Source organism: Mobula birostris, chromosome 7 (genome assembly GCF_030028105.1).
Source record: "Mobula birostris isolate sMobBir1 chromosome 7, sMobBir1.hap1, whole genome shotgun sequence".
In the NCBI taxonomy this organism is placed as follows: domain Eukaryota; kingdom Metazoa; phylum Chordata; class Chondrichthyes; order Myliobatiformes; family Myliobatidae; genus Mobula; species Mobula birostris.
Window position 1 is genome coordinate 109,689,802 of NC_092376.1, and position 26,291 is coordinate 109,716,092.

Here is a 26,291-nt window from a genome sequence, read left to right on the forward strand (position 1 = left end):
CTCATAATGAGGTGTGGAAGTTACCTGCAATTGACTTCTTCCAACATGAGATGGCCTTGACAGACCAGATACCCCAGATTCCTAACAGAACAAGCAAGGTCTTGGTCTAATGAAAAGAAACTAGGCTTTGTTGCATGGACATTAATATACACACACACACACACACACACACACACACACACACACACACACACACACACACACACACACACACACACACACACAGTCAGCGAGTATGCAGGCCCTCATGCACATGGGTGGGTTCAGGCACAGACTCCCTTGACCACTGACCACTGTCTTCTTTTTGCTTTACACATCACTATTCCTTCCTGACCCTTTCTCACCCTCGATTCTCCCTGTCTCTCAGTCATTTCTCATTCAGTTGGGACATGAGAAACTGCAGATACTAGAATGTGGAGCAATTTAGTGTAGGAACTCAATACCTGAAGAACAGTGGTAGAACAGCATCGGTTGATACAGAGTTTTGACCCAAAATGTTCACAGATCCTTTTACCCACAAATGCTGGTTGACCTACTAATTTCCTCCAGCAAATTATTTGTTGTCCTTCTCCGTGTCCTCCATCTTATCACATCTGCCCATGAACATACCTACAAAATATATTTCCCTTGTTAAGCTAATGCAGCTTCCAAGATGAGGAGCCCAGTGGATCCAAATGTTGGCTTGTTTCCCCAAATACCAATCCTCCAGGCCTTCCATGCTACTCCCTGCCTTTTGCTCCTTCCTGCTTTCTCTGCACTGGGCATCCCTGCCCCACTCTGTCCTTAAAGTGGCACCTCCGCATCTGGTTTCCACACCCCACCCCCCGACTCTCTACCCTATATGTATACATATTCCCACATTGTCGCTCGCGCCCCAGCTCTGAGAAAATCCCATGCATTTTCACTGAGCAGCATTGCCCTAGCCATGGGTCAGGCTTGATGTGGTGTGGCCAATGTCCACAACTTAGCCGTCAGATACTGTGATGCGCCCCAGGTGCATTGACAAGATCAGTCTACTGCCCATCATACATTTCCAAACCCTTCCAAGTTTGGAGAATCTCCAGTCAGTTCAAATGAGTGGCGGGTTAGGTCAATGGTGAACCCATCTTTTCTCAGTCCTATGGCTCTGGTTACAAGAAGCATTCAAGAAAATGATTCCATTATTTTTGTTGGCATTAAGAGCAGGGTGTTGCATAGTAGGTGCAACAAACATAAGTATAAACATGAGAGATTCTGCAGATGCTGGAAATCCAAAGCAACAAACACAAAATGCTGGAGGAACTCAGCTGGTCAGGCAGTATCTGTAGAAGTGAATAAATAGTCACGAATCAGGCTAAGACCCTTCTTCAGGACTGAAATGTTCAGCATCCAGCATCCAGTTTCAAAATCAGGAGATAAATACGACAATCTGTGCCATTCCATCTACATTGGTAACATTCCCAGCTGAATTCTTACTCTGGCATCCATGAGAAGGAACATTTACGTGATGCTTCACTTGCTTGTTAAGGTGGATATGACTGGGCACTTGAATACTTGAACAGTTTCACACCCTCAGTCTACTGCCACAGAAACTGATTTATTAGTCAATTAGTGTTTATGATTGTTGTGCTTGCCTCTGAAAAGACTGACTGAATTAATAACAATTCTTGCTACAAAGCTCTTTGAAATGTCTGAAGAATTTATTATAGGCTCCAATTTAATGAAAACTTTAATGATCATGAACAGCGAAAGTCAAAACTTAAGGCAAGTGTTTAAATACAATTTTCCTTAATATTTCAGGAATAGATCAGGAATCGACTAAATTCCTTCTGCATCAATTTATCAGTAAGAGAATTCTAAATTAGGAGCAGTATTCACCATTGACTGCTTTCTATCTGAAACTCATCTTATTCAGGGCAAAATTGAAGTAATACAGAATAATGAACATTCCTAAAAGTTCAAGGCCATTTATACACAAAGCAATCACCTTAATATCCATGTCATTGTGAAAACAAGGCAACACTTGGATCCGTTGGCCTCCTTAGCATGGAATCGATATTAGTTTACCAAGGGGAAAATATTTTATATTTGTGTTCATGGGCAGATGCGATAAGATTCCCTGTGGAGGTTGGATTGTGTCTGATCTGTTTAGAATTAGGAAAATCCCAATCATTTGACTTCTGATTTTAATCCTTTTTATAGACTCCATCCTTTGTGGTTTAAATTGGAGTTAATCCTTGCCTGGGAACCACATGCCTTTGCTTGAAGATGAAAAGGATCAACACATGTGGGGTGCATTGTGAAAGCTTAGAAATCACAGAACACCCTGGAGAGAAGTTTAAAAGAGCTGCCTTGAAAGCTCCAATGCTTTCTTTGAATTTGTATTTTATTACAATCATTTTCTTGTGTTTGAGTCCTTTTCTACAAGGTATCCATTTGGTGAGTGATGGTGTCAGGCTTACCTAACTTGGTAAATATCTCAGGATTTAACAAAGTGCTATCTTACTTTCTGATGGCTAAACATGTAAAAATATCATTTAAATTAATCCCTCTTCAGAACAACCAGGAACGGTCCTGATCCATGCTTTAGCCGAACTTATTTGGTGAAACTCTGAAAGCTACAGTTAGGAGCATCTGACACAAAGTTGGGGATGAGATAGAAGGGAAAAGAAACATTAGCGTGCATGTAGCAGCCGATGATTAAATACCTGCCCTGGGTGACAATAGGATTTCTACTATTAAATCATTAGCTGGCATTCACTAATCTTTCTGAATAGTGCACTGAAACTTGAAGGAAGCGATTTCTGTGGATTGTGTCACCAAGGCCGAGACAGAACAAAGAAATGCAATTATCTTTGCAATGCTTCTTACAGCCAGCACAGGCAGATCAACCAAAAGGTAATGTTACACCCATTTTCAACATCACCAAACTATATCATGATTCTTAATGAAACTGCAAAATTACTTCAATTTAGTGCCAAACTCTGAACAGTTTCTCTCGTAAGGGATGGTTGGCACGGTACACAAGGCTTTGAGAGATCCTGCCAGGAGGATTTTTCCCTCTGTGAAGATATCTGGAACTAGTTTCAGAGAAAGGGTTGGTCAAAGATGAAGAGGAATTTTTTCTCTCAGAGGCTTGTTGGTCTGGGATTTTCTACCACGGAGAGCTATGATGCCAGAATCACTGAAATACTACAGGTTAACATTGGCGGATTACTGGTTCCTGGGAACCAGGGAAGAAAGTGGAACTGGAGCAAAAATCAGATCAGGTTCAATCTTATTGATTGGCAGGGCAGGCATGAGGGACTGTGTGGCATCCTCTTGCTTTTTTCCCCCTTTTCTGTGAAAAGTTGAGAAAATCTCTCTGAGTATAAAAAGAAGTTAAAAGTAAAAGCGCTCCTTCTGATACAACATTTCACTATTTTGATGAAGACTATTCACTATTTTGTAATTATTGAATATTGCTACTTCTCTATTGCTCATGTGATGGGATCGATGATGCAATTCTATAGGTTATTCAGTTGAAGGAGGTGATGCAAAGCCTGCCTCTTGCTCCAATTCTCAAGGATACAGTTTTAGGTCAAGAACACTGTAGAGAGCTTGGAGCCTGACCAATGTGCCCTTCCTCTTGCACTCAGAGCCTTAGCCTTATCCTGAGGAAACCTGGTCTGTGTGGTGATATATTCACGCAGAGGACAGGCTTGAGGTAATGCAGCTTGGAAGGGGGCAGACAGGGAAATGGGAGAAGTGGGATAATTAAACAATTAAAACATTGGTGGTTATGGATGAACTGGGCCATATTCCCCTCAGCCCTCTACTGTCAGGAATGCTGAAGGATCTACTCCAAAAGCCTGCAAATTTACTATTCTGCATTGAGCTCAGCCTTAAGTTTCGATCCAGATAACAATATCCTGTCAGAGAAGCTGTATATTATGATCAATACCTGTGTAATTGGGTGGGCAAAGGCAGGCATAGTTGTTAATTCCATCTACGCACGTGGAATTATTTTCACAGTCATTACTGTCACAGTCATCAGGATTTACTTCACACAGCTGTCCCTCAAAGCCTGGAGGGCAGAGGCACCTGCAAGGAAAGATTTAAAAAAAATGAACTGAAGATGCTATGAAATGAATCTCCCATTGAATAACCACCAAGTAAGAATGAGACTGAGCTTGGTGCTTTGTGACAACATGAAAACCAATATATCCCATTCGCTTTGAGGTCACAGGCTCTGAATTCCCTCTCTCTGCCCACTTTCCAGTTGATAATATCACAAGGTGAACTGCACAGCTCAGTGATTCTTGTTGTCTTTGGATTAAAAATTAGACCAGAGGAAGGAGACCTAATACAAGTGTCAAGTCCTCCTTATGTACTTCCTGAGAGTTAGCACCTAGGTTCCCTCCTGTAAAACAATCATGTTTCCCCCTACTAGCAGGAGTTTATTTCTAGTTCCTGGCTCAGGGTCGGTAGTCATTTCGCCCTTCCAACTGCAAACTTGAAATACTAAAGTCCTTCTGATTCAGATGATCACACAATGACAAAAGGGAGGGAATCCCATGATTTAAACCCAGGAGCAATGAGGGGTAGACATACATTTCTAAGCAAGGGTTTTGAGCAACTTGGAAGGGAACCTGCAGGTAGGTGGTTGTCTTCCACAAGAACCACATTCTTCATGAGGAATGACTTCAGCTATTGAACTGCTTTCCCCATGAGGTCTGTTGACTTCAGTTTTACTCGGATTCCTTTATCTAATAGTTGTTAAAATGTTGTTTTGATGTCAAGAGCAATAAATCTCTCATTACCTCTGGAATTCAACTTTATGGATCAAGTTGGAGCTGAGCGTGCTGACAGCGTGTCAGACAGCAAGTTATTGCTGAGAAGATTCTGCAACAGCTCTGCAGATAACAATTTTGCTCTTTCTGATAACGATTGACAACAGACTGATTAGACAGTAATTTGTTGTATTGAATTTGTCCATTTATTTTGTGAAGAGGATATTTCCAGGTAATTTTCACGCTGCCAGTGAAATGCTATTGTTGAAGGCATTCTGGAACAACGCAGGTCAATGTGCAGCCAGTTCTAGGAAGCAGGTTTTCAGTGTTGTGGCTGAAAAGTTATCTGGTTCTTGAAGTCTGACAGACCAGAGCTCTCACCTGTTCCTTGATATTACACTGTGAATCAAACTAGCTGAAGACTGCCTTCTATGATGGCAGAGGTCTCAGAGAGATGGGAGGAGGCTCAGGTGGAGCACTTTCTCAGCTTCTCAGGTTAATCATGGTTGTGGAATGCTTCAGTCTCTTTGTTTAATCACTCAGTTGCTGTGCTTTGCCATTGCTGAAGATTAAGTGTTCTTGGAGGGTCCTCTTGATTTTTCCACTCACTTCCATTCATGACCAGTGTTGGTAGGACACAAGAGTTTCCATCTGATTAGGTGTTCATGGAATTATTTAATTCTCTTTATTGCATGCTGTGTTTGTTGATGTGAAAGATACAGTTCTGTGTTGCAGCTTCACTGGGGGGGGGCAGGGTGAGGTTAATTCTGTTCCCAATGCCTCTGTCTTCAGTTCTTATTGGACTTACTGTTAATTTGCTGGTCTGCTGTAGTATGAAAGTACAAATTAGGAGCATGAGTAGACATACAGCCCCTGTAGTCTGCTCCATCATTTGAGAAGATACTGGCAAATCTGACTGTGGCATTCCTGCACCTCCACAGCAAGGATTATAAGCATTGGGACTTGACTGGAGCCTGTGTAAGATCCTTACGGTTCTCCAGCAGTGGCATCGAAGTTCCAGAGATGTACATGCTACCTCACTACACCTTGCGGTCACTTTATTGTTTTAAAGTTTATTCCACAATGTCCTGTTAAAAGAAAGTTCTGAAACATCCACATTTTACAGGAGGATACGCTCACTTTTATAGGTCCCTAAACTATAAATAAATATCGTGAAAGTTGAGATTCAGAGTAGCTCTCGATCAGGTTTCGGGGTAAGAGATTCAGCTCAGGTTATTGCATTAAACTGGATCAAAGAGTATTGGCCACTCACTGTTCTTCCCTCCACTGAGAGCCAGTTTTATTGTTTTCAGTGAAACTTGCGGACCTTTACTCTAATGCCTGCTTATTGCCAGGGAACAAAGGTTAATTTCTACCCCCTAGAGGTATGATCACTAGCATCCTACAGAAACTTCAGAGGTTAATTTAGGATTGGTGAACTGTTGTTCAAATATGAGATTGCCTACATGATGACCTTCATCAAAATTGAATCTGATCCAATGCCACCATTTTGGAATTTATTGTGGTGAATCGCACGATATTATCACTAATGTAACTGAAGTTGATGACTCCACAGCTGTTATGATAACAGTGGTGGGGGGTGGGGGGTGGTGTGTAGAGGAAGAAGAAATTCAAATCTTTGTCCTGAAATAAATGCTGGAAAGGAAATTGGGTGAAGCTATTTTTCAGCATTATACAATTGAAAATCGTGTGTTTTTTTCCACAAATAAAACAGACAGCAACTGATTTGGGGCTGTTTACTACTCTCCAAAATTTCCCCAGGGCACCTCCAGGCTATATGCACATCACGTAGTGTGGGTATTATGTATTATGCGTGTTATGGGTGCATGTGATGACATCAGTTCCAGTGTAACCCTCCCTTGAAGCGTCACAAGTGAAGTTGTTCATATTGCCCTCGAGTACCCATTACCAGGCACCCTTGGGCCAATATACTCTGAGTTTCTTAGCTTTGGAGGCAAAGGATAGGAATCCAACAAAGGACATCTGGAGTCCATGCAGGGAGGCCATTATGGTGATCAGGGCAGTGAGGCCAGTCAGTGAACTGAGGGCTGGGTCATTAGCTGGTTGTAGCAGATTGGCACAGCTAGCAAAGCTACCACCTCAAAGCCTGTCTGAACCAGGCTCAATTCTGACCTCTGATGCTGCCCATTTGAAGTTTGCAAGTTCTCCCTGTGATCAAATGGGTTACCTCAGGATGTTCCAGTTCCCTCGCACCTCCCAAACACTTGAGGGTTGCTTGGTTAAATGTGCAGTCAATTGCCCCTGGCGCCTGGGTAAGTAGCAAGTAGTGCAATCCAGATGGGGTTAAAGGTGAATAAAATAGGGTAAGTGTAAATGCCTGCTTCACGGTCGATATGAACTCAAACTGCTGAATGGTCTGTTTCCATGATGTGTAACTCTCTGTCTCTGCAAGCATTCGTAAATAGGAGAAACCAAGGAAAAGGGAGAAGCATGAAGTTTGGTATCAACCTTTGATGGGAGAAGGTCTCTCCTTGGGAAAGTGGTAGCAAAGTGGGAGAGAGAGGTAGATCAGAATCTGAATCAAAATCAGGTTTAATATCACCAGCATATGTTGTGAAGTTTGTTAACTTTGTGGCAGCAGTATAATACAATACATGATAAATATAGAAAAAAACTGAATTAAAGATATATATATTTTAAAGATATATATGTATATTAAATAGTTACAATAAAATAAGTAGTGCCAAAATTGAAATTAAAAAAAAACTGAGGTAGTGTTCATTCATTCAATATCCATTCAGAAATCGGATGGCAGAGGGGAAGAAGCTGTTCCTGAATCACTGAGTGTGTGCCTTCAGGCTTCTGTACCTCCTACCTGATGGTAACAATGAGAAGAGGACATGCCCTGGGTGGTGGGGATCCTTAATGATGGATCCGACCTTTCTGAGGCACCGCTCCTTGAAGATGTCTTGGATACAACGAGGCCAGTACCCATGATGGAGCTGACTAATTTTACAACTTTCTGCAGCTTACTTTGAGCCTGTGCAGTTGCCCCTCACTCTCCCCCCATACCAGACAGTGAAGCAACCAAGAAGAATGCTTCCCAGAGTACGTCTATAGGAGTTTGTGAGAAGTTAGGGTAAGGGTGATGGGCAGGGTGGGCAACAGATGAGTTTTATTGGGATGATTCTGTCAGTCTGAGTGGTCGGAGAGGGAACTGCTGATATGTTTCTTGCTACCGGCATACCTCCCAGTCTGGTCCTATGGAATTAAGTCCATGTTCCTTGGGGCTGCTCTACAATAGATACCCCCAGGGCACCAGGATACAAACTCAAGAAAGGAATGCTGTACATTGCATGAGAACATCACATGCAGACTTTATGTGGAAATCATGTCAGATGCGTGATTGAGTGTCAGTCAAATATCCAAGTTTGATCCAGAAAGAGTCACATTAATTTAAACATACAGTTAATCCAATTTAAATTTGATTTTCAATTGCAAAATTCTGTAAAACAACAGCATATGATTGCATTTTAGATGATTATTCCAAATAAGGCACATCTTAAAAAGTTAGGTAGGAGAGCTACGTTAATTCATTTGCAAAAGGATTTAAGAACTTTCACAGTGGGAGCATTTTTACCTTGGGCAATGAGGAACACATTTTCAAAGATAACAGATCAGTTAAATCTGGCCTGATAGCAAAACTTATGTCATGGTCTTTTCAAACTTGACTCCATTTGTAAGCAGAAAATTTGAGCGCCGTGTCACCTTTTTAGTTTAATATAATGGCACTTTAATGATATTTAATAATTCCTCTGAATTATTGTGAATGATTATAAAAGTGTCATTTCTCATGGCATTAAAAGTAGCAGTCAGGCATTTGTTTTGTAAATAAGAACCTCCCTTTGCTGAAAAATATCACTTCTTCTTCCCAAGAAAGGAAAAAAGAAATCCATTGTTGGTTTCTTGATCTAACTATACGTGTGTCTCTGTTGAAATCAATTTAACCAAATGCAGGGAGGCAAATACAACTGGCAGCATATTCTCACATGCACTTCGGCTAATTTCTCCCCCAGGGCTTTATTCAAGAGCCTTCTTCAGTTAATTGTTCCCTAGGTGCAGATAATATATCCATAATTATCTTTAAATCTACAAAATAGTGTTCAATGATCAGACCATAAACATATCATCCTGCATCGTAACTGTAAAGTCTCACATGATTCTTAAAGCCAATTGGACATCATCTCTGTCAAATACCTCACCTTTGCTTATCTACCTCACAACTTTGCTATCTCTTTAGGCATTTCATTCCATATATTTTCTCTTAGAAAACTGAAAAACCTCTCTAATTAGTCGTCAAGTTTTTGATCACTTAATTACATTATTGGAGAGCTCAATTAATTGATATTTTTGGAATATTTTGATAGCACGTCCATTAATAACTTTATACTTCTAAAACCTTGTCTCCAGTACATGAACATTTCCACTTTCTATAGTACCTCAATTTTCTTGGTGGATTCAAGATTTAACTTATCTGCTGTTTACTGTGCCCTTTTCCCAACAGTTTCTACTGCTAGATTTTCCATTGTAAATTCTTCAGCTTTTTAGCTGTCAAAGTTCTCCCATTCTTCATGTCCTGGAAACTTCAACAGTTTAAGTTGTCCAGTGATGTTGGACTGCACAACTCTTCTTTGTAGCTGAAGTATCTTTCAAACAGGTGATCCATTAAGGTGTTAACTGCCACACTTTTATCAGACAGCACAGAACAACAATTTCATTTTTTCTTCAAAATTATCTGCAGTGACACCAAAGCTGACTATATATTCAATCCTGTGAATTAAGATCTGGTTTGCTGCTCTGGTATTTAATTATTTAAAAAGACACCTGAATCCACGTTTATCTCCTTCAGCTAGACGGCAGGTTCCTCCATTTTGGCACTGGTTGTTGATACAGGCGTTGATTGGAATAGCACAGTCCTGGCCCTATGAGGATGAAGAAAACAGAATGGTTCGTGATAATTCATCAAAGGTGCAACAAGACAGCATTGATACATCTGCATCCTAATACATTTGTAGATAATTTCTTTCACTGATTCTGATTAACTCCACTCCTGTAACAGAAGGGGAGTTAATGGGCACGGTTACAACAGCAAGTGTGATCTTTTAATCCAATAAACAGTCACATTTCTTTCCTGAGCATGGCTAACTTTTGTATCCTATTTTAGGGTATAAGACATAGCAGGACAATTCCCAGTGACCATTTAAGCTACTAACTGGTATATCTTGGACTGTGGAAGGGAACCGGATCACCCAGAGGAAGCACAGTCCTCAAGGGAAGAATGAACAAACTTTCAGTGCAAAACAGGCCCTTTGGACCACCCAGCAACACACCTATCTCACCCCACCTTGACCACGGGACAACTTACGATGACCAATCAACCTACTAACTGGTACATTTGGAATAAGGGAGAAAACCAGAGCACCCGGAGAAAACGCACATGCTCACTGGAAGAACGTACAAACTTTCTTAGAGAATTCGGAAATTGAGCCATAAGCTGTAATAGTGTCATGCTAACTGCTACGCTACCGTGTAATAGTGTCCAACTAACATGTAATAGTGTCATGCTAACCGCTACGCTACTGTGTAATAGTGTCCAACTAACGTGCAATAGTGTGATGCTAACTGCTACGCTACCGTGTAATACTGTCCAACTAACATGTAATAGTGAGATGCTAACCGCTACACTACCATGTAATAGTGCCATACTAACCACTACGTTAATATATAATAGTGTCACGTTAACTGCTATGCTACCATGTAATAGTGTCGCGCTAACTGCTACACCCCTGTGTAATATTGCCACGCTAACTGCCAAGATAACATGTAATAGTGTCCCACTAACCGTTACGCTGTGTAATTGTGTCATGCTAACCGCTACACTACTGTGTAATTGTGTCATGCGAACTGCTACACTATCGTGTAATAGCATCACATTAACGGCTACGCTACCATGTAATAGTGTCGCGGTAACCACTATGTTAACGTGTAATAGTGTCGTACTAACTGCCACACCACTGTGTAATAGTGCCACGCTAACTGCTACACTACTATGTAATAGTGTGATGCTAACTGCCATGCTAACGTGTAATAGTGTCACGCTAACTGCTACACTACTGTGTAATCGTCACACTAACTGCTACACTATTGTGTAATAGCATCACATTAACTGCTATGCTACCGTGTAATAGTGTCATGCTAACCATTATGCTACCGTGTAATAGTGTCACGCTAAACGCTATGCTGCCGTGTAATAGTGTCACACTAACGGCTATGCTACTGTGTAATAACGTCACGCTAACTGCGACACTACCATGGCATCCCAGAGTTTATCTCTGTACATATGCAGTTACCACCAGGGATTACCTGAAAGTGGCCAGGAACAGAACCTGAGGGTGATTTTTTTTTCTTTTACAAACTAATTAGAGTTTTTTCAGCTTTTCACAACCGGTAGTGGTGTCAGCTGCAATGGCCCGTGTTCAGTCCTAACCTCTGATAATGTCTCTGTGGAGTTTGCACATTCTCCTTGCAACTGAGTGGAATTCCTCTAGGCACCTCATTTTCCTCACGTATCCCAAAGACATAAAGGGTGACAGGTTAACTAGGCACTGTAAATTTTTCCTGGTGTGTAGGTGATGGGTGGAGAGAGTTAATGGGAATGTGGGGAGAACAAGATGGAATTGTTATAGGATGGATGTCCATGGTGCTTGATTTGAACTCTGCTATGTGACTCTACATACCATTGAAGGTACCCAAGCACCACAACTCAAATTAAGTAGTAAATGCATTTCATATGTTTTTCCCCCTCTCTGAGTAGTAGGAATAATTCATAAGTCTAATGAGCCTGTACAAAACCATGGCATAACTGATATCAACATTTTCATCATAAGCAAAGTTGAATTTATTGAAAGTTCAAAGTAAGTTTATTATCAAAGTACATACATGTCACCATGTATAACCCTGAGATTCATTTTCTTGCAGACATTCAAGAGACACAATAGAATCGATAAAAGATCGCACCCAATAGGCTGGACAAATAACCAATGTGCAAAAGACAACAAACTATGCAAATATAAATGAAAAAGAAAACAAACAAGCAATAACTATCTAGAGCATGAGTTGAAGAGTCCTTGAAAGTGAGTTCATAACTGTGGGAACAGTTCAGTGATGGGGTAGGTGAAGTTGACTGAAGTTATCCTTTCTTGTACATGAGCCTGATGGCTGAGGAGTAATAACGATTTCTGAAACTGGAAGACAGGTTACTGAGGCTCCTGTGCCTTCTACCTGATGGCAGCAGCCAAAAGAATGCATGGCCTAGATGGTGGGGTTCCTTGAAGATAGATGGTGTTTTCCTGTGACAGTGCTCCATGTAGATGTGCTCAGTGGTGGAGAGGAACTGGCCTGTATTGTAGGATTTCCCATTCTAAGGCATTGGTGTTTCTATACCAGGCTGAGGTGCAATCAGTCAATATACTCTCCACCACACATCTATAGATGTTTTCAAAGTTTTAGATCTGATGCTGAATCTTCACAAACTTCTAAGGAAGTAGAGGCACTGCTGTGCTTTCTTCATAATGGACCCAAGGCAGACCCACTGAAATGATAAAACCGAGGAATATAAGTTGCTGACTCTCTCCACTGCAGATCCATGATAAGGACAGGCTCATCGGCCTCTGATTTCCTCCTCTTGAAGTCAATAATCAGCCTCTTGGTCTTGCTAGCATTGAGTGAGAAGCTAATGTTGTGACACCACTCAACCAGATTTTCAATCTCCCTCTTATACGCTGATTCGTCAGCACCTTTGATTCAGACAATGACAGTGTGTCATCAGCAAACTCAAATATGGCGTTACAGCTGTGCTCAGCTACACAGTCATAAGTATAAAGCGAGTAGAGCAGGGGCTAAGCACACACTCTTATAATGCTGATAGAAATTGTGTTGATGTTTTTGCCAATCTGAACTTACTGGATCTGCAACTGAGGAAATCGAGGATCCAGTTGCACAAGGAGGAATTGAGTCCGAGGTCTTGAAGCTTATTGATTAACTTTGAGCATATGATATGATTAAATGCTGAGCTGAAGTTGATGAATAGCATCCTGTTGTACACATCTTCACTGTCCAGATGTTCCAGGGTTGAGTTAAGAGCCAATGAAATGGCATCTGCTGTGGATCTGTTGTGATGGTGGGCAAATTGGAGAGGATCCCAGTTACTTTTCAGGCAGGGGTTGATGTGTTTCATCAACAATCTCTCAAAGCACTTCATCACTGCAGATGTAATTGCCACTGGACAATAAAATTGAGGCAGCTTACCACGTTCTTCTCAGGCATCAGTATAACTGAAGCCTTCTTGAAGCAAGTGGTTACCTCAGACTGCCAAAGCGAGAAGTTAAAGGTATTGGTGAACACTCCAGCCAGTTGATCAGCACAGATTTTTAGTACTCGGCCAGGTAGTTCTTCTTGGCCAGGCAGCATCTGTAGGAAGAGGTGCAGTCGACGTTTCAGGCCGAGACGAGTCCTGACGAAGGGTCTCGGCCTGAAACGTCGACTGCACCTCTTCCTACAGATGCTGCCTGGCCTGCTGTGTTCACCAGAAACTTTGATGTGTGTTGCTTGAATTTCCAGCATCTGCAGAATTCCTGTTGTTAGCCCTTCTTGGCCGGATGTTTTCCGTGTGGTCACCCTCCTGAAGGATGGTCTCACCTCAGCCTCAGGGTCCGATATTACAGAGTGGGAGTTTGTGAAGATGCCTTCATGTTTTGACACTCAAAACAAGCATGAAGAGCATTGAGCTCATCTAGGAGCAAAGGCTTGTTGTTATCTATGTTGTTTGGTTTCACTTTGTAAGACATAATAGCATTTTGGCCCTGCCACAGCAGATGAGCATCCTTCAATGATTCAGATTTGGTCCAGAATTGGCACTTCGAATATTGCCCTTTCCTGTAATGTAATTGGCACATTACCAGAGGCATATTAAGTGTCCTATTTAACGAAAGGGAGCAGTGGATATGATTTTTGTTCAGCAGTTCCCCAGTCTCATGAGCCAGACAGCAGCCTGATGGCTTCCCGGAGACCATACCTGGACCTCTTGTACCGTGCATCTTTGGACGCCAGACTGGAATGGCACTCATCTGGCCTTCAGCAGACTGCAGTTCTCATAGTTCATCCAGGGCTTCTGGTTGGGAAAGACTGAATGTTTTTGTGGGGACACACTAGTATTCAAATGTTTTTATATAGTCTGTGACTACCGTAATGTGTTCATTCAGATTCTCAGACAAGTCTTTGAACACTACCCAGTGCACTGACTTGAGGCAATCTCATAGTCGGTCCCCTGCCTTCCACATCCACCTTTTTGTTGCTCTTATCTCTGGAGCCTTGATCTTTAGTCTCTACTTGTATGCAGGTGGGAAGAGGACAGTCAAATAATCAGATTTCCCCAAATGCAGTCTATGCATTCCTAATGACAGTATAGCAGTGATCAAGTGTGCTGGGGCCCCTGGGCCTTCAGCTTATATCTTGATGATAATTGTGCAGAGATTTCTTCAAACAAACCTGACTGAAGTCCTCAACAATGATTTGAAAGGTGTTGGGGGTAGGCTGTTTCGTGTTTGCTGATGTCAGCACTCAATATCTCAAGTACCTGATTAACATTGACCTATAGTGGCATGTTAACTGCAGTCAAGATCACAGAGAGCACGTGGTAATAGAAAGGTTGGCACTTAATCATCAGATGTTCCAGATCAGGGGAGCAAGAGTGCCATAAGACCGCTGTGTCCGAGCACTAAAAAGAGTTTATCGTGAACTTTCATCTCCACCTTCTGCAGTCTCCAAATGAGCAGCTGACCATCCTGTGTATTGGGAAGCCCTCAGATCTCACCGACGTGTCTGGCACGTCTGCAGGGTTACCCTTGATGTTTGTGACAGCATCAGAAACTGATCACACATAGGCTTTTCTACCACAGGGGAACCCAAGCATGTTCTCAACATAATTAAAAGCAGAAAATATGTTCAGAGTCGGCAGTCAAGGGGATCAATGATCGTTCAAGTGATGCTGCCTCCCTTGCTGGGTGTTTACTATAATTACTGCTTTTGCTTCAGATTGCAAGTGTTAGGACTATTTTGCTTTTAGATTATTTTCTCAACTGAAGTACATGTGTGTGCATTTCTAAACAAGTATCACTGTACCACATTCATGAATACTCAGAAGTACCACGGGCTAATAGTCTCAATGTTTTTGTTAGTTTTCAGATAACATCAAATTTGATAGTACAATGGACAATAAAATAGGTTGACTAAGATTACAATGAGATCAACTAGTAAAGTGGACAGATGAATGGCAGACAGAATTTAACTCAAAGTGTAAGGTAATACATTTTGGGAAGTTAAACAAGAGATATACAGAATAAATGACTCAGCAGGCCAGGCAGCATCTATGGAAAGTACAGTTGGTGTTCAGGCTGAAACCCTTCGGCAGGACTGATGAAAGTTCTCAGCCCCAAACATTGACTGTACTCTTCTCCATAGATGCTGCCTGGCCTGCTGAGTTCCTCCAGCATTTTGTGTGTGTTGCTCCTGCACCAGCACCTGCAGATTTTCTCTTGTTTCAGAGTGAATGGCACAAGTGTTGAAGAGAACTAGGGCTACCACAAACATAGTTCTGTGAAAATAGTGACATGATTAGACTGGCTGATGAGGAAGGAAACCATATGCTTGCCTTCATCCTTTGGGTGGAAGTACAGGAGTTGGGACACCGTGTTGCAGCTGTACAAGATGTTGGTGAAATGTTGTATGCAGGTGGAATGTGGTATACAGTTCCGATCACTATGCCACAGGAAGGTTAGGATTAAGCTGGAGAGAAGGCAGAAATGATCCACAAGAAAATTGTAAAGACAAGAGGGATTAAGTTATATGGAGGGAGTGGACGGGTTAGAACTGTTGTCAGTCGAGTGACAGAGGCTCAAGTGCGATCTTATAAAGGTTTATAAAATCATGAGAGGTATTGACAGAACAGATAGGCACAGGCTGAATGTGAAAGGGAAAAGATTTAAAAGGCACCTGAGGAGCAAGTTTTTCACACAGATGGTGATGCATACATGGAACAAGTTGTTAGACAAAGTGGTAGAGGCAGGTGTAATTACAATGTTTAAAAGACATTTGTTTTGGTAAATAAGGAAAATTTAGAGAGATACAAGGCAAACTAGACTAGCTGATGTACCACTTGGTTGGTATGGATGAGTTCGGCTGAAGGGCATGTATCTGTGCCGAAGTGGTCTTTGATTCTATGACAGCATTAACTTTGGTTGTCGGAACACTATACTTCAGAGATTAAATGGAAGCCTTATCAACCTGCTTGGGTGGACATCAAATATGAGGTATTTTTTCAGACTATCCCCTCATTCAAAATGACCATAACCTAGTTCTGGTAATTTTCGTGGGATTTTACTATGCATCCATATAGCTTGCCTACTTATTCATGTGATAAGGCTCTAGGTGAATTTCTTTTATTAATCACCATTACTTCTAGCATCAATGATAATGAAATGCCAATGGTGGACAATTCAGATGAATATAAGCAAATTAGGAATTTAAGAATAAGAAAAGATTAACAAACTTGCATCTTGACAAACAGGTTGTAATTGATGGTCTGAGGAGGAACTTACAGATATTCCAATGTACTTGGCACATGGGAGGAAGGGAGTGGTGAGAATGGGGAGATGGGTACAAGAAGCAGAATTCATTGCAGACTGTAAGGCTCAGGAGGTCTGACCAGGGACACCTGAGCCAAACAGGGCAGGCCATCCCAGAATCAGATCCCAAGTTATCACCCGTGGCTAGGCTTTTACTTTGAATTACTATTATTGCATTGGATGTGATTGGCTGTGGATGTCAGAGGGAAGAGTGGAAAAGATTATCGGTTGCTCCAGTTTCAGCTTGCCCTCTCACACTTAAAACAATTTTATAACAGTTCCTGTTAAGGGCCACACTGAAAGGCTGCTTTGTACATGCCAACAAATAAAAAAAAACCTCGGAAAACGATCCCTTCAGGAGAGATGGGCAAATTGACAAGAAAGTAAAAGAAAATGTCATTCTGTTCGTGCAAATTGAGCTTCCCTTTGAGGTTAATACTAAAATAAAGTTTTATATTTAAAACCAAATGACAAAGCAGATTATAATTCAATAGCATGTGATTTGACTACTCAACGCACAATTTCTTTCAATTACACTGTACTCCAAACAAGATTTTCTCCAAGTGTACATCAAAACAGAACAAACAAAAGCTTTAAGGACCAAAATGAACTGAATCATAAAAGCTAGGAAATGGATAGCAGATGTAGAGAGATGTCCTTTTCTGATTACGAGAGAAAAAGTCTGGTGCTATTGTTGACTGAGGTCCAAGGGTAAAAATATATGAGATGTTATTTTCCATGCGGCAAGTATCTGAACCCATTGAAGAACTTTTCAGTGCAATGTTTCTTCTGTTGAAAAGCCAAGCACCACTTCATACTTTCAACAATGTAGTAGTGAAGCTGCTAACTGGAACAATCCAATGAGCTGGGTGAAAGATTTGGATGTTTTCTTCTGGACTCTTACCTTAAACCCATAAGGGCAGGTACATCTGTAGAAGTCAGTAGGATCATTATTACAGGTTCCATTGTTTTTACAAGGATTGGACAGGCATGGGTTGCACTTGGCTGTTATTGCAATGTTCAATGGATCTGTAAAATTAAGAGAATAAGATGTTTCTATGGGTGTTCCATTTGCACTGGTTAACCCTGCTACAATAACAGGAAGAGACAGCAAATCTACTATGCTTTACAATATAAAACCTTGAATCTGGAATTGTTACCAGGAAAGAGCGATATGGGGGTGTACAACATACTCTACTCAGAAAATAAATTAAAATTAATAAATGAATTAAAAATTTACCATAAACCAAACTTTTTCCAGCACAGACCATAAGACAAAGGAGAAGTCGGCCATTCGGCCCATCGAGTGATGGATGTCCACGTCTCTTTATTTAAAAAAAGATAAAAATATGTAAAACCAGGAGTCCCTTCTTCACAGAGGAGTTGCAGGCCCCTTAGAAGTGGGATTTACCAGAGTTCATACTGATTAGCTTGTACATCTTGAAAAAAGTTATATTGTTAGAACCTTGACCAGAGTATCTGAGGGAAAATCAATCAGCCATGACGAAAAGGCAGAGCAGACTCAGTGGGCCAGATGGCCTAATTCTGCTCCCATATCTTATGGTCTTATATCACAGGACACCCACTATCTGTTACAGTCCTTCCTAGTTTGGATAGAAGTTGAAAAGGTCATTACAATGTTGAAAAGAACAAGGCCAATGAAGAGATATTATTCCTGTTTAAGTACACAGATATGACAGAGGGATATTTTGAGTGCAATTTGCAGCCTTCTTTCTCTCAGGTCGGATAAGCCGAGTTTACCCGGGCATCTTAAAGCTGTTGTGACTGAAGATATATGATTGTGACAACAGCACTGGGATCTGCCCTAACCACTGCCACCTAGTGGCTGAGCTGCTGCTCCTAGGGTTGCTGTGCATACTCAACCCAAACGGTACAACAGACGTCTTCACCACATGACAAATCCAAGCATAGGAAACATCACTGACATAATGAATAAGTGGATATTCACTTTCCAGGGCCCAGAGGGCTTATTGCTAACCTCTGTTTTCTAGTACAACAGCATAACCCTTCAAAGGGTCAAAAAGTTGTTTTTGACTAAGCTAAACTTCGAACCAATATTCCTTGCTCAGCTTCTTGTACTAAACAAGAAAACAATGAGATTCTCATTGGCCTGTTATTTATTCCAGAGAAACAATAGGTCTTCAATGGCCTGATTAAGCATTGCACTCACCTGGCTGGATGAATGTAACTGAAAAATATCACACACAGATGATGTCAACTAGCAGCAAAACAATATAAATAAGCCCATAAGATATAGGAGCAGAATTAGGCCATCTGTCCTATCTTGTCTACTCTGCCATTCCATCAAGGCTGATCCCTTTTCCCTCTCAACCCCAATCTCCTGCCTTCTCACTGTATCCCTTCATGCCCTGACAAATCAAGAATCTATCAACCTCGGCCTTAAGTATACCCAATGACTTGGCGTCAGCTGCCTGTGGTAACGAATTCCACAGATTCACCACTCTCTGCCTAAAGAAATTCCTTCTCATCTCCATTCTAAATGGATGTTCCTCTATTCTGAGGCTGTACCTCTGGTATTAGACTCCCCCACTGTAGGAAACATCCTCTCCAGATCCACTCTATCGAGGCCTAACACTCTATGTTAGAAAGCAGTTAGGATAGTTGGGAATGACAAGGTGGAATGACAGAAAGATAGGGGTGACAGAAAGAAGATATAGAATTCATTCTTCAGCCTTTGGTTTCTGAGACAGATGATTCATTGGTTGGGTTGAATTGTTCTCCAATCTTGGCAATCTACTTGCAAATGTTTCATCACATGGAAGAAGACATCATCAGTGTGCTGTTAACTGTGGTTTGTCCTTCGAATGCTTGGCCTTTATATACTTTTCAATCAGCTGATTTGACATAATTTTGTCTGTAGCTCATAACTATGTCATTTTAGCTTGTACAAATTATACCTGTATTTGTTAATCTTCTGTAGTTTAGAAAACTTCTAAGTTTGAAATCTGATTTTAAGTCTATGTCATGGTCCGGTCCGTGAAGTCCGTATTCCGGTTCACGGTCCGGTCCATCGACCCTTGCTCCAGATTTTCCTGTCTACCCTGTTTCTGTTCTTGTTAAGCTCTAATTGAGGCAGCTGATGCTCGTTGGGGCTGGCTGCATAAATACCTTCAGAGACCAGGGCGTGGCTGCTGGATTATTCTTGTCCTTACTCCTTGTATCCCTTCCTCTGCCTTCTGTTTCCTCGCCTGAAGCCTTGCCTTGTCTTGCTGGTAACTCTCGCCTTGTCTTGCCTGCAGTCTTGTCCTGGAGCCACCCTGTACCTAGCTCCCTTGCTGTCCCTTGCCTCCACCCAGGTAAGCCAGGCCGTCATGCCATTACCTGCAGTTGGTTCTGTCCCTTCCTGTCCCATGCCTCTGTCGGGTGGTGACCCGCGCCCTGCCCAGGAGTACCGCACCCTTCCCAGGTGAACTGAGCCCTGCCCAGGAGGAGCCTGCCTAGCCTCAAGCCTGAAGACTCCAGCCTCCTGCCTAGCCTCAAGTCTGAAGACTCCAGCCTCTAGCCTCCTGCCAAGCCTCGCCTCAAGTCTCTAGCCTCTAGCCTCAAGCCTGAAGACTCCAGCTTCCTGCCTCCTGCCAAGCCTCGCCTCTAGCCTCAAATTTGAAGACTTCAGCCTCGTCCTGCCTGTCTGCCAAGCCTCGTCCTTGCCTAGTTCTGGGGTCCGAGCCAGAGGCAAGACCCAGGTACTGGGTCCTTGTCCAGTTGCTGGCTCGGAGTCCAAGCCCAGGCTCCTAGCTCTCTTGTCCAGTCCTGTTCCAGGTTCCTGGTTTTCGTGTCCATGTCCTTGCTCTCACCCTGTATCCTAGTCCTGTCCCTAGTACTTCAGTGCCTGTGTCTTGCACTTGGGTCCGTTCCCAGCCACGACCTTATAACAGTCCATGCTAAGAATTATTCATCTAAGTTAAATGTGTCTCACTAAAAATAATATAAACTGTGTTTAAACTACTTTGTTAGCTTTAAATATCTCCTCCTTAGTGGGGGAGGGGGGGGCCAATGCTCAAATAGTGGGTATTGACAGCTAGACCTTGCCATAGAGACTAGGCAGGGAAGTAAACTAAAGTATAATCTCGCTAAAGTGAGGGTATTTGTAAATACTTATATCGGGTATGGTTCAAAGTCTTCTCTCAAGTTTAAAGCTTGCAGACAATGGACTCAGTTTCATCACAGACTATACTCCTACATGTACCTTTCTTCAGTCTCAAAATATCCTTCAACTCAATCAATCAATAGAGATGACAGGGAATCGTGAAATTTGGCTGACCTCAGAAAAGCATTGCCATTTTATGTCAGCTGTCTGGATACATTCAAACTTGATCCTAAAGAATGGGTCCATCACCAACTCAGACTAAGCAAAGACTTGTCATCAATTGAACCCTCTTCTTGATCTGCCTGACTCAGAACTGCATCTCATCTCCAGCAAGTTTTGGTTATAGAAGATTTAATCAATAGAACCAACAGAAACTGTTCAGCCTTTGTTCTCATCATTCCTAACATATGAAACTTGGCCATCAGTTCTCCACTGGCTAAAGAATGGGCCTTAGACTGAACATCTAGAAAATTAAGTTTCTCTACCGACACCCCCTCAGTACAACACTGCCTGTTAACAATCAAGATCTGTGGCAAGGCTCTGGAAAATGTGGATAATTTTCAATCGCTAGGAAGCCACTTTCAGTGATGTCAGATCTTATGAAATTTACTATCCATGACAGACAAGTTCACTTTTTGACTGACTGAAAAAATTAGTATATGAACAGCCAGGTTTCATTCCCAGCACCAAGCTGTGTTCTACCAAGCAGACAAGATCCCTGCCCGCTTGTGAACTTCAAAGTCATGGACAACCTATAGCAAGTACCAAAAAGTACTGGAGAAGTTCCACCAATTTAGACTTCAAGATGTTTCAGATTTGTTGACAAGATAGGTGAAGAGCTTCAGCTGTCTTCTCATCAAACAACATTTCCAGCTCTGGACATTCCATTCAACTCCATCAGAAGTTTTCCACAGACTGACACCAGACTCCTGACAGAAGTACTCTAGTCCAAGCTCCATGAAACAAATTATTTTCAAGATGAAACTAAAAGAGCTTTGAACCCTCTTGTTGACTCATAAAAGAATCCCTGAAGGACTGCCAAGAGTAAAGATGGAGCTGTTGGGAAGATGCTGGAAGTACAGAGGAATAAATAGCAGGGGAGGCACACATGATCCCAAACACCCCACCTCACTCCTCGGCCAGCTACATCAGCTCCCACAGGAGAGTCGTGGAAACCCTGGGTGACTGCCTTAGGAGAAGTAGGGCATCATGTTGAAACCTTGGCGGATGTGTAAACAGATTGAAAAATTAAACGTAGGAGACTTTCTCGGTCCTGGCAAAAGTACTTTGACTTGACAAATTTATTCTGTTTTTTCCGTACAGCTAAATAGTTTTTGCGTCTAATTTTCAGCCTCAAAAATGTTTTAAGTTTTTTCATTAACACAGGAACTTGGTTTCTTGCACATCGAATTTAACTTCAGTAAACAACTGGTCTCCCCGGGAACGACCACGTCAGGCTGGCACAAGTTCGAGAAGCGTATTATGACCTGACGTACAATCTCAGCGATCCTCTTCTCCCTGATCATTAACATGCTGGTTAAGGCAACTGAAGTGGAGTGTAGAGGCCCTCTGACTCAAACAGGTATGCAACAACCCCCAATCAGAGCCTTCGTGGGTGACCTCACGGTGAGAACTACATCAGTCCCAAGCAGTAGGTGCATCCTCAAGGCACTGGAGAGGATGATTCCATGGGCAAGGATGAGCTTTAAGCCAGAGAGATCAAGGTTTCTAGTGTTAAAGAAAGGCTGATTTATGGACAAGTTCCATTTCTCCTTGGATGGTATTGCTATCCTATCCATCTCTGACAAACTGGTCAAGAGCCTGGGGAAGGTCTTTAACTGTAGCCCAAGAGAAGTGGCTGCCATCCAGAAGACCACCAAGGAGTTAGAAGTCTAGCTCACCATGGTGGCAAGTTCAAGGCCTAGATCTACCAGCATGGCATTCTCCCTTGAATCCCCTGGATAGTATTGGTATATAAGGTACCCATGTCATCAGTTGAGGCTCTTGAAAAAAAGATCAATGGCTGGGCCTCCCACATAGCCTGAGCACCATTGCTCTGTGTGGGAAGAGGAATAAACTGCAGCTTCCCTTCAGGAACCTGAATGAACAAGGAGTTTGTGGTTTCCTGAACAATAAAATGCTGTTGTACATACATTCCAGTGACCCCAAAGTCTCAACAGCAGGCACTGAGGAACAGACAGGCAGGAAGTGAAAGGCCCAGGGTACAGTAGAGATGGCTGAGTCACATCTGAGGCACAGGGATCTGGTGAGACCATGGCGTCTGCTCAGGCAGGACTAGACGGATTTCCTTCAACCTGTTTTGACAGGTCCCAGGGCAGGGGCAGATGCAAACCGCTCCAGAAAAAGATGCAAGCAGCTGTCGAGGAAATGTGTACCACCAGGATGGTAGGAATGGGGCAGCAGGGAGCTTGAACAAGGTGGGAGGGTGCACTGGAGTGGAAGATCTCCTGGTCCAACATCTGACAGGCAGAACACCAATGCATCCAGGCTGTGGATGATATCCTGCCAAGTCTTGTAAACCTTTTGCTTGTCGCAAAAGTGCGGCACTATCATGCCCTCTGTGCCCTGGCAGCAGGACCCTGGGACACATTGTCAACGACTATCTAAATGCCCTGGGAGAAGGCTGCTGCCACTGACGGCATGAACGGGTGCTGAAGGCGGTGGCAAAAAATATCTCGTCAGCCACTGACAACAGTAGGCACCTCCGCCAACCCTGAAAGCCTTTGTCAAAGCTGGAGACCAACCACAGTCTCGGCCAAGATCATGAGCAGGCCTGTTTGCCATGGGTCTGAGTGGCAACTGAAGGTGGACCTTGGCAAGCAACTAAAGTTCCCTGACTTCATCGCATCATCACTCTCTGAGGCCTGACGTGGTCATTCTGTCAGAAGCCCCGAAGCAGAACTGACAATTAATTCCTTGGGAAGACCAGATTGAGAACGCATTTGAGCTTAAGAAAGCCAAATACCAGGAGCTGGTGGAGCAGTGCTAGAGACGGGGTGGAGGGCCCGATGCGAGTTTATAGAGGTGGGGTGTAGAAGTTTTGCTGGTTGCTCGTTCTGCAGAGCCTGATCTCTCCTTGGCATTATGGGGGCTACAAAGAGAAGAGCCACCAGGACCATCACAGAGTTGAATTTAAATGACTGTGGATTAAGAGGTGTGGCCCGTGGACCAAAGCTGCTGGGACACAAGTTGGCTTGTCACCTGGCTGGGTCTCCTGGGCAAGTGTGTCTGTGCTGAAAGACCCAAAAAACCCAGTGACACCAGGTTACATCACTGACGATGTGTCCCAGTGCATCCCCGGATGTATCTCAGCATAATGTTTTAAATTTTTCATAAACACTGGAACTTGCTTTCTTGCCACGTAGAACTTCAACTTCAATAAACAACTTGAAAATGTAAAAGTTCATGTTGGGCTGTCTAATCCCCGTACCTAATTCTCTACACTGTTCTGGCGGTGTAGACATAACAAAGTGACCTTGCATGTCTTGTCAGTGGTGTCCTTCTTTAATTAATGATGTTGATGCCATGATTAAGGTGGCTGTTTAGAGCTTTACTAACTGTGATCCAAACCCACATACCTTTGCACTGGAACTTGTTTGTGGGCGTTGTTAGCAGAAGTTTTTCATTCATGTCCTCTGGTCCGGTGCAACGGGCTATACCTGGCTCCTTGTAGCCTGTCTTCACCCACTCGGACAGCCAGCGCAGGTTACAATCACAGTACAGAGGGTTGGCCCCAAGAGCTCTAGGGACAGAGAAAAAGTGAACACAGAATCATGCAAATGTTGGGTGAATTGTTTGGACCTTCCTCAACGGAAAGTATACCCATGGGATGCAGCTTTCCCTCGGCTTTAATCCGGAGCAAAATTGGTTAGTGTGCAAAAGCAGCAAAGCCCTGATGACAGAATCACATGGAAGGAAGACACTTGGCCCATCGAGTCCATGCAGCTGTGTTTAAAAGCGATCCAACTAATTCCATTCCATTTATGGCCCCCTGCTCCCACCTCACACCCAACATTTCTTTTCCCTTTTGGATATTTACCCAGTTCCATTTTGAATGCCACCATTGAACCTGTATCCACAACCCTCTCTGGCAGAGCATTCCACACACCAAGTCATTTGAATAAAGACAATTAATAAAACAATCAATGTCCTTTTGTTCTTCACCCTTTTGTCACTTTCACTTTACCGACTTCATTTAGATTCAAAATTTTAAATATCTCTCAGATCCCCTCATAACTTTCTCTGTTCCAAGAAAAATTCTTGCTTCACCAGATTATGCACATTATTAAATCCTTATACTTTGAATCATTTTGGTTGCATTACTGCCTGGTATGGGGAGGGGGGAAGGGGTGTGTACTGCACAGGATCTGAAAAAGATGCAGAATGTTGCAAACTCTGCAGCTCCATCACAGGCACTAGCCTTCAGTATCGAGAACACCTTCAAAAAGGCAGCATCCATCATTAAGGACCCCCATCACCCAGGGCCTGCCCTCTTCTCATTGCTAACCATCAGGAGGATACAGGAGCCTGAAGCCACAGACTCAGTGTTTTAGGAACAGCTTCTTCCCCTCTACCATCAGATTTCTGAATAGTCAATGAACCCATGTATACTTCCTCACTATTTTTTTTTCTCTTTTTGGATTAATTTAATTGTGATTTGCGGTTTTTTTTTATCATTGTGTATTGTAATGTCCTGCTCCTGCTGCAAAACAACAAATTTCATGACATGTGTCAATGAAATTAAATCCAATTCTGATTCTGGGAACCAGTATTTTACTAAGATTCATGACGATGTCCTAACTTTTGTACCCTTTGCCTCTATTGTATAATTATAGCATTTGATAGTTAATTAATTCCTCTAGAAACATAGAAAATAGGTGCAGGAGTAGGCCATTCGGCCCTTCGAGCCTGCACCGCCATTCAGTACGATCATGGCTGATCATACAACTCAGAACCCTGTACCTGCCTTCTCTCCATACCCCTGATCCCTTTAGCCACAAGGGCCATATCTAACTCCCTCTTAAATATAGCCAATGAACTGGCCTCAACTGTTTCCTGTGGCAGAGAATTCCACAGATTCACCACTCTCTGTGTGAAGAAATTTTTCCTCATCTCGGTCCTAAAAGGCTTCTCCTTTATCCTCAAACTGTGACCCCTTGTTCTGGACTTCCCCAACATCAGGAACAATCTTCCTGCGTCTAGCCTGTCCAATCCCTTTAGGATTTTATACGTTTCAATCAGATCCCCCCCTCAATCTTCTAAATTCCAACGAGTATAAGCCTAGTTCATCCAGTCTTTCATCATATGAAAGTCCTGCCATCCCAGGAATCAATCTGGTGAACCTTCTTTGTACTCCCTCTATGGCAAGAATGTCTTTCCTCAGATTAGGGGACCAAAACTGCACACAATACTCCAGGTGTGGTCTCACCAAGGCCTTGTACAACTGCAGTAGTACCTCCCTGCTCCTGTACTCAAATCCTCTTGCTATGAATGCCAGCATACCATTCGCCTTTTTCACCACCTGCTGTACTTGCATGCCCACTTTCAATGACTCGTGTATAATGACACCCAGGTCGCGTTGCACCTCCCCTTTTCCTAATCGGCCATTATTCAGATAATAATCTGTTTTCCTCTTCTTGCCACCAAAGTGGATAACCTGACATTTAT

The 26,291-nt window shown here is 42.6% G+C and overlaps 1 protein-coding gene across 2 annotated transcripts in view; it reads right to left on the reverse strand.

Moving 5' to 3' along the window:
• LOC140200362 (slit homolog 3 protein-like) overlaps positions 1-26,291 on the reverse strand; it is a 669,401-nt gene that overhangs the window by 35,367 nt on the left and 607,743 nt on the right. For both annotated transcript variants that reach the window (XM_072263584.1, XM_072263583.1), the window contains 4 exons: positions 24,203-24,366; positions 17,379-17,503; positions 9,618-9,715; positions 3,923-4,062 (listed from right to left, as the gene is read on the reverse strand). In XM_072263584.1, the coding sequence (XP_072119685.1) occupies positions 3,923-4,062; positions 9,618-9,715; positions 17,379-17,503; positions 24,203-24,366 (527 nt within the window). The remainder of the gene's footprint in view (positions 1-3,922; positions 4,063-9,617; positions 9,716-17,378; positions 17,504-24,202; positions 24,367-26,291) is intronic.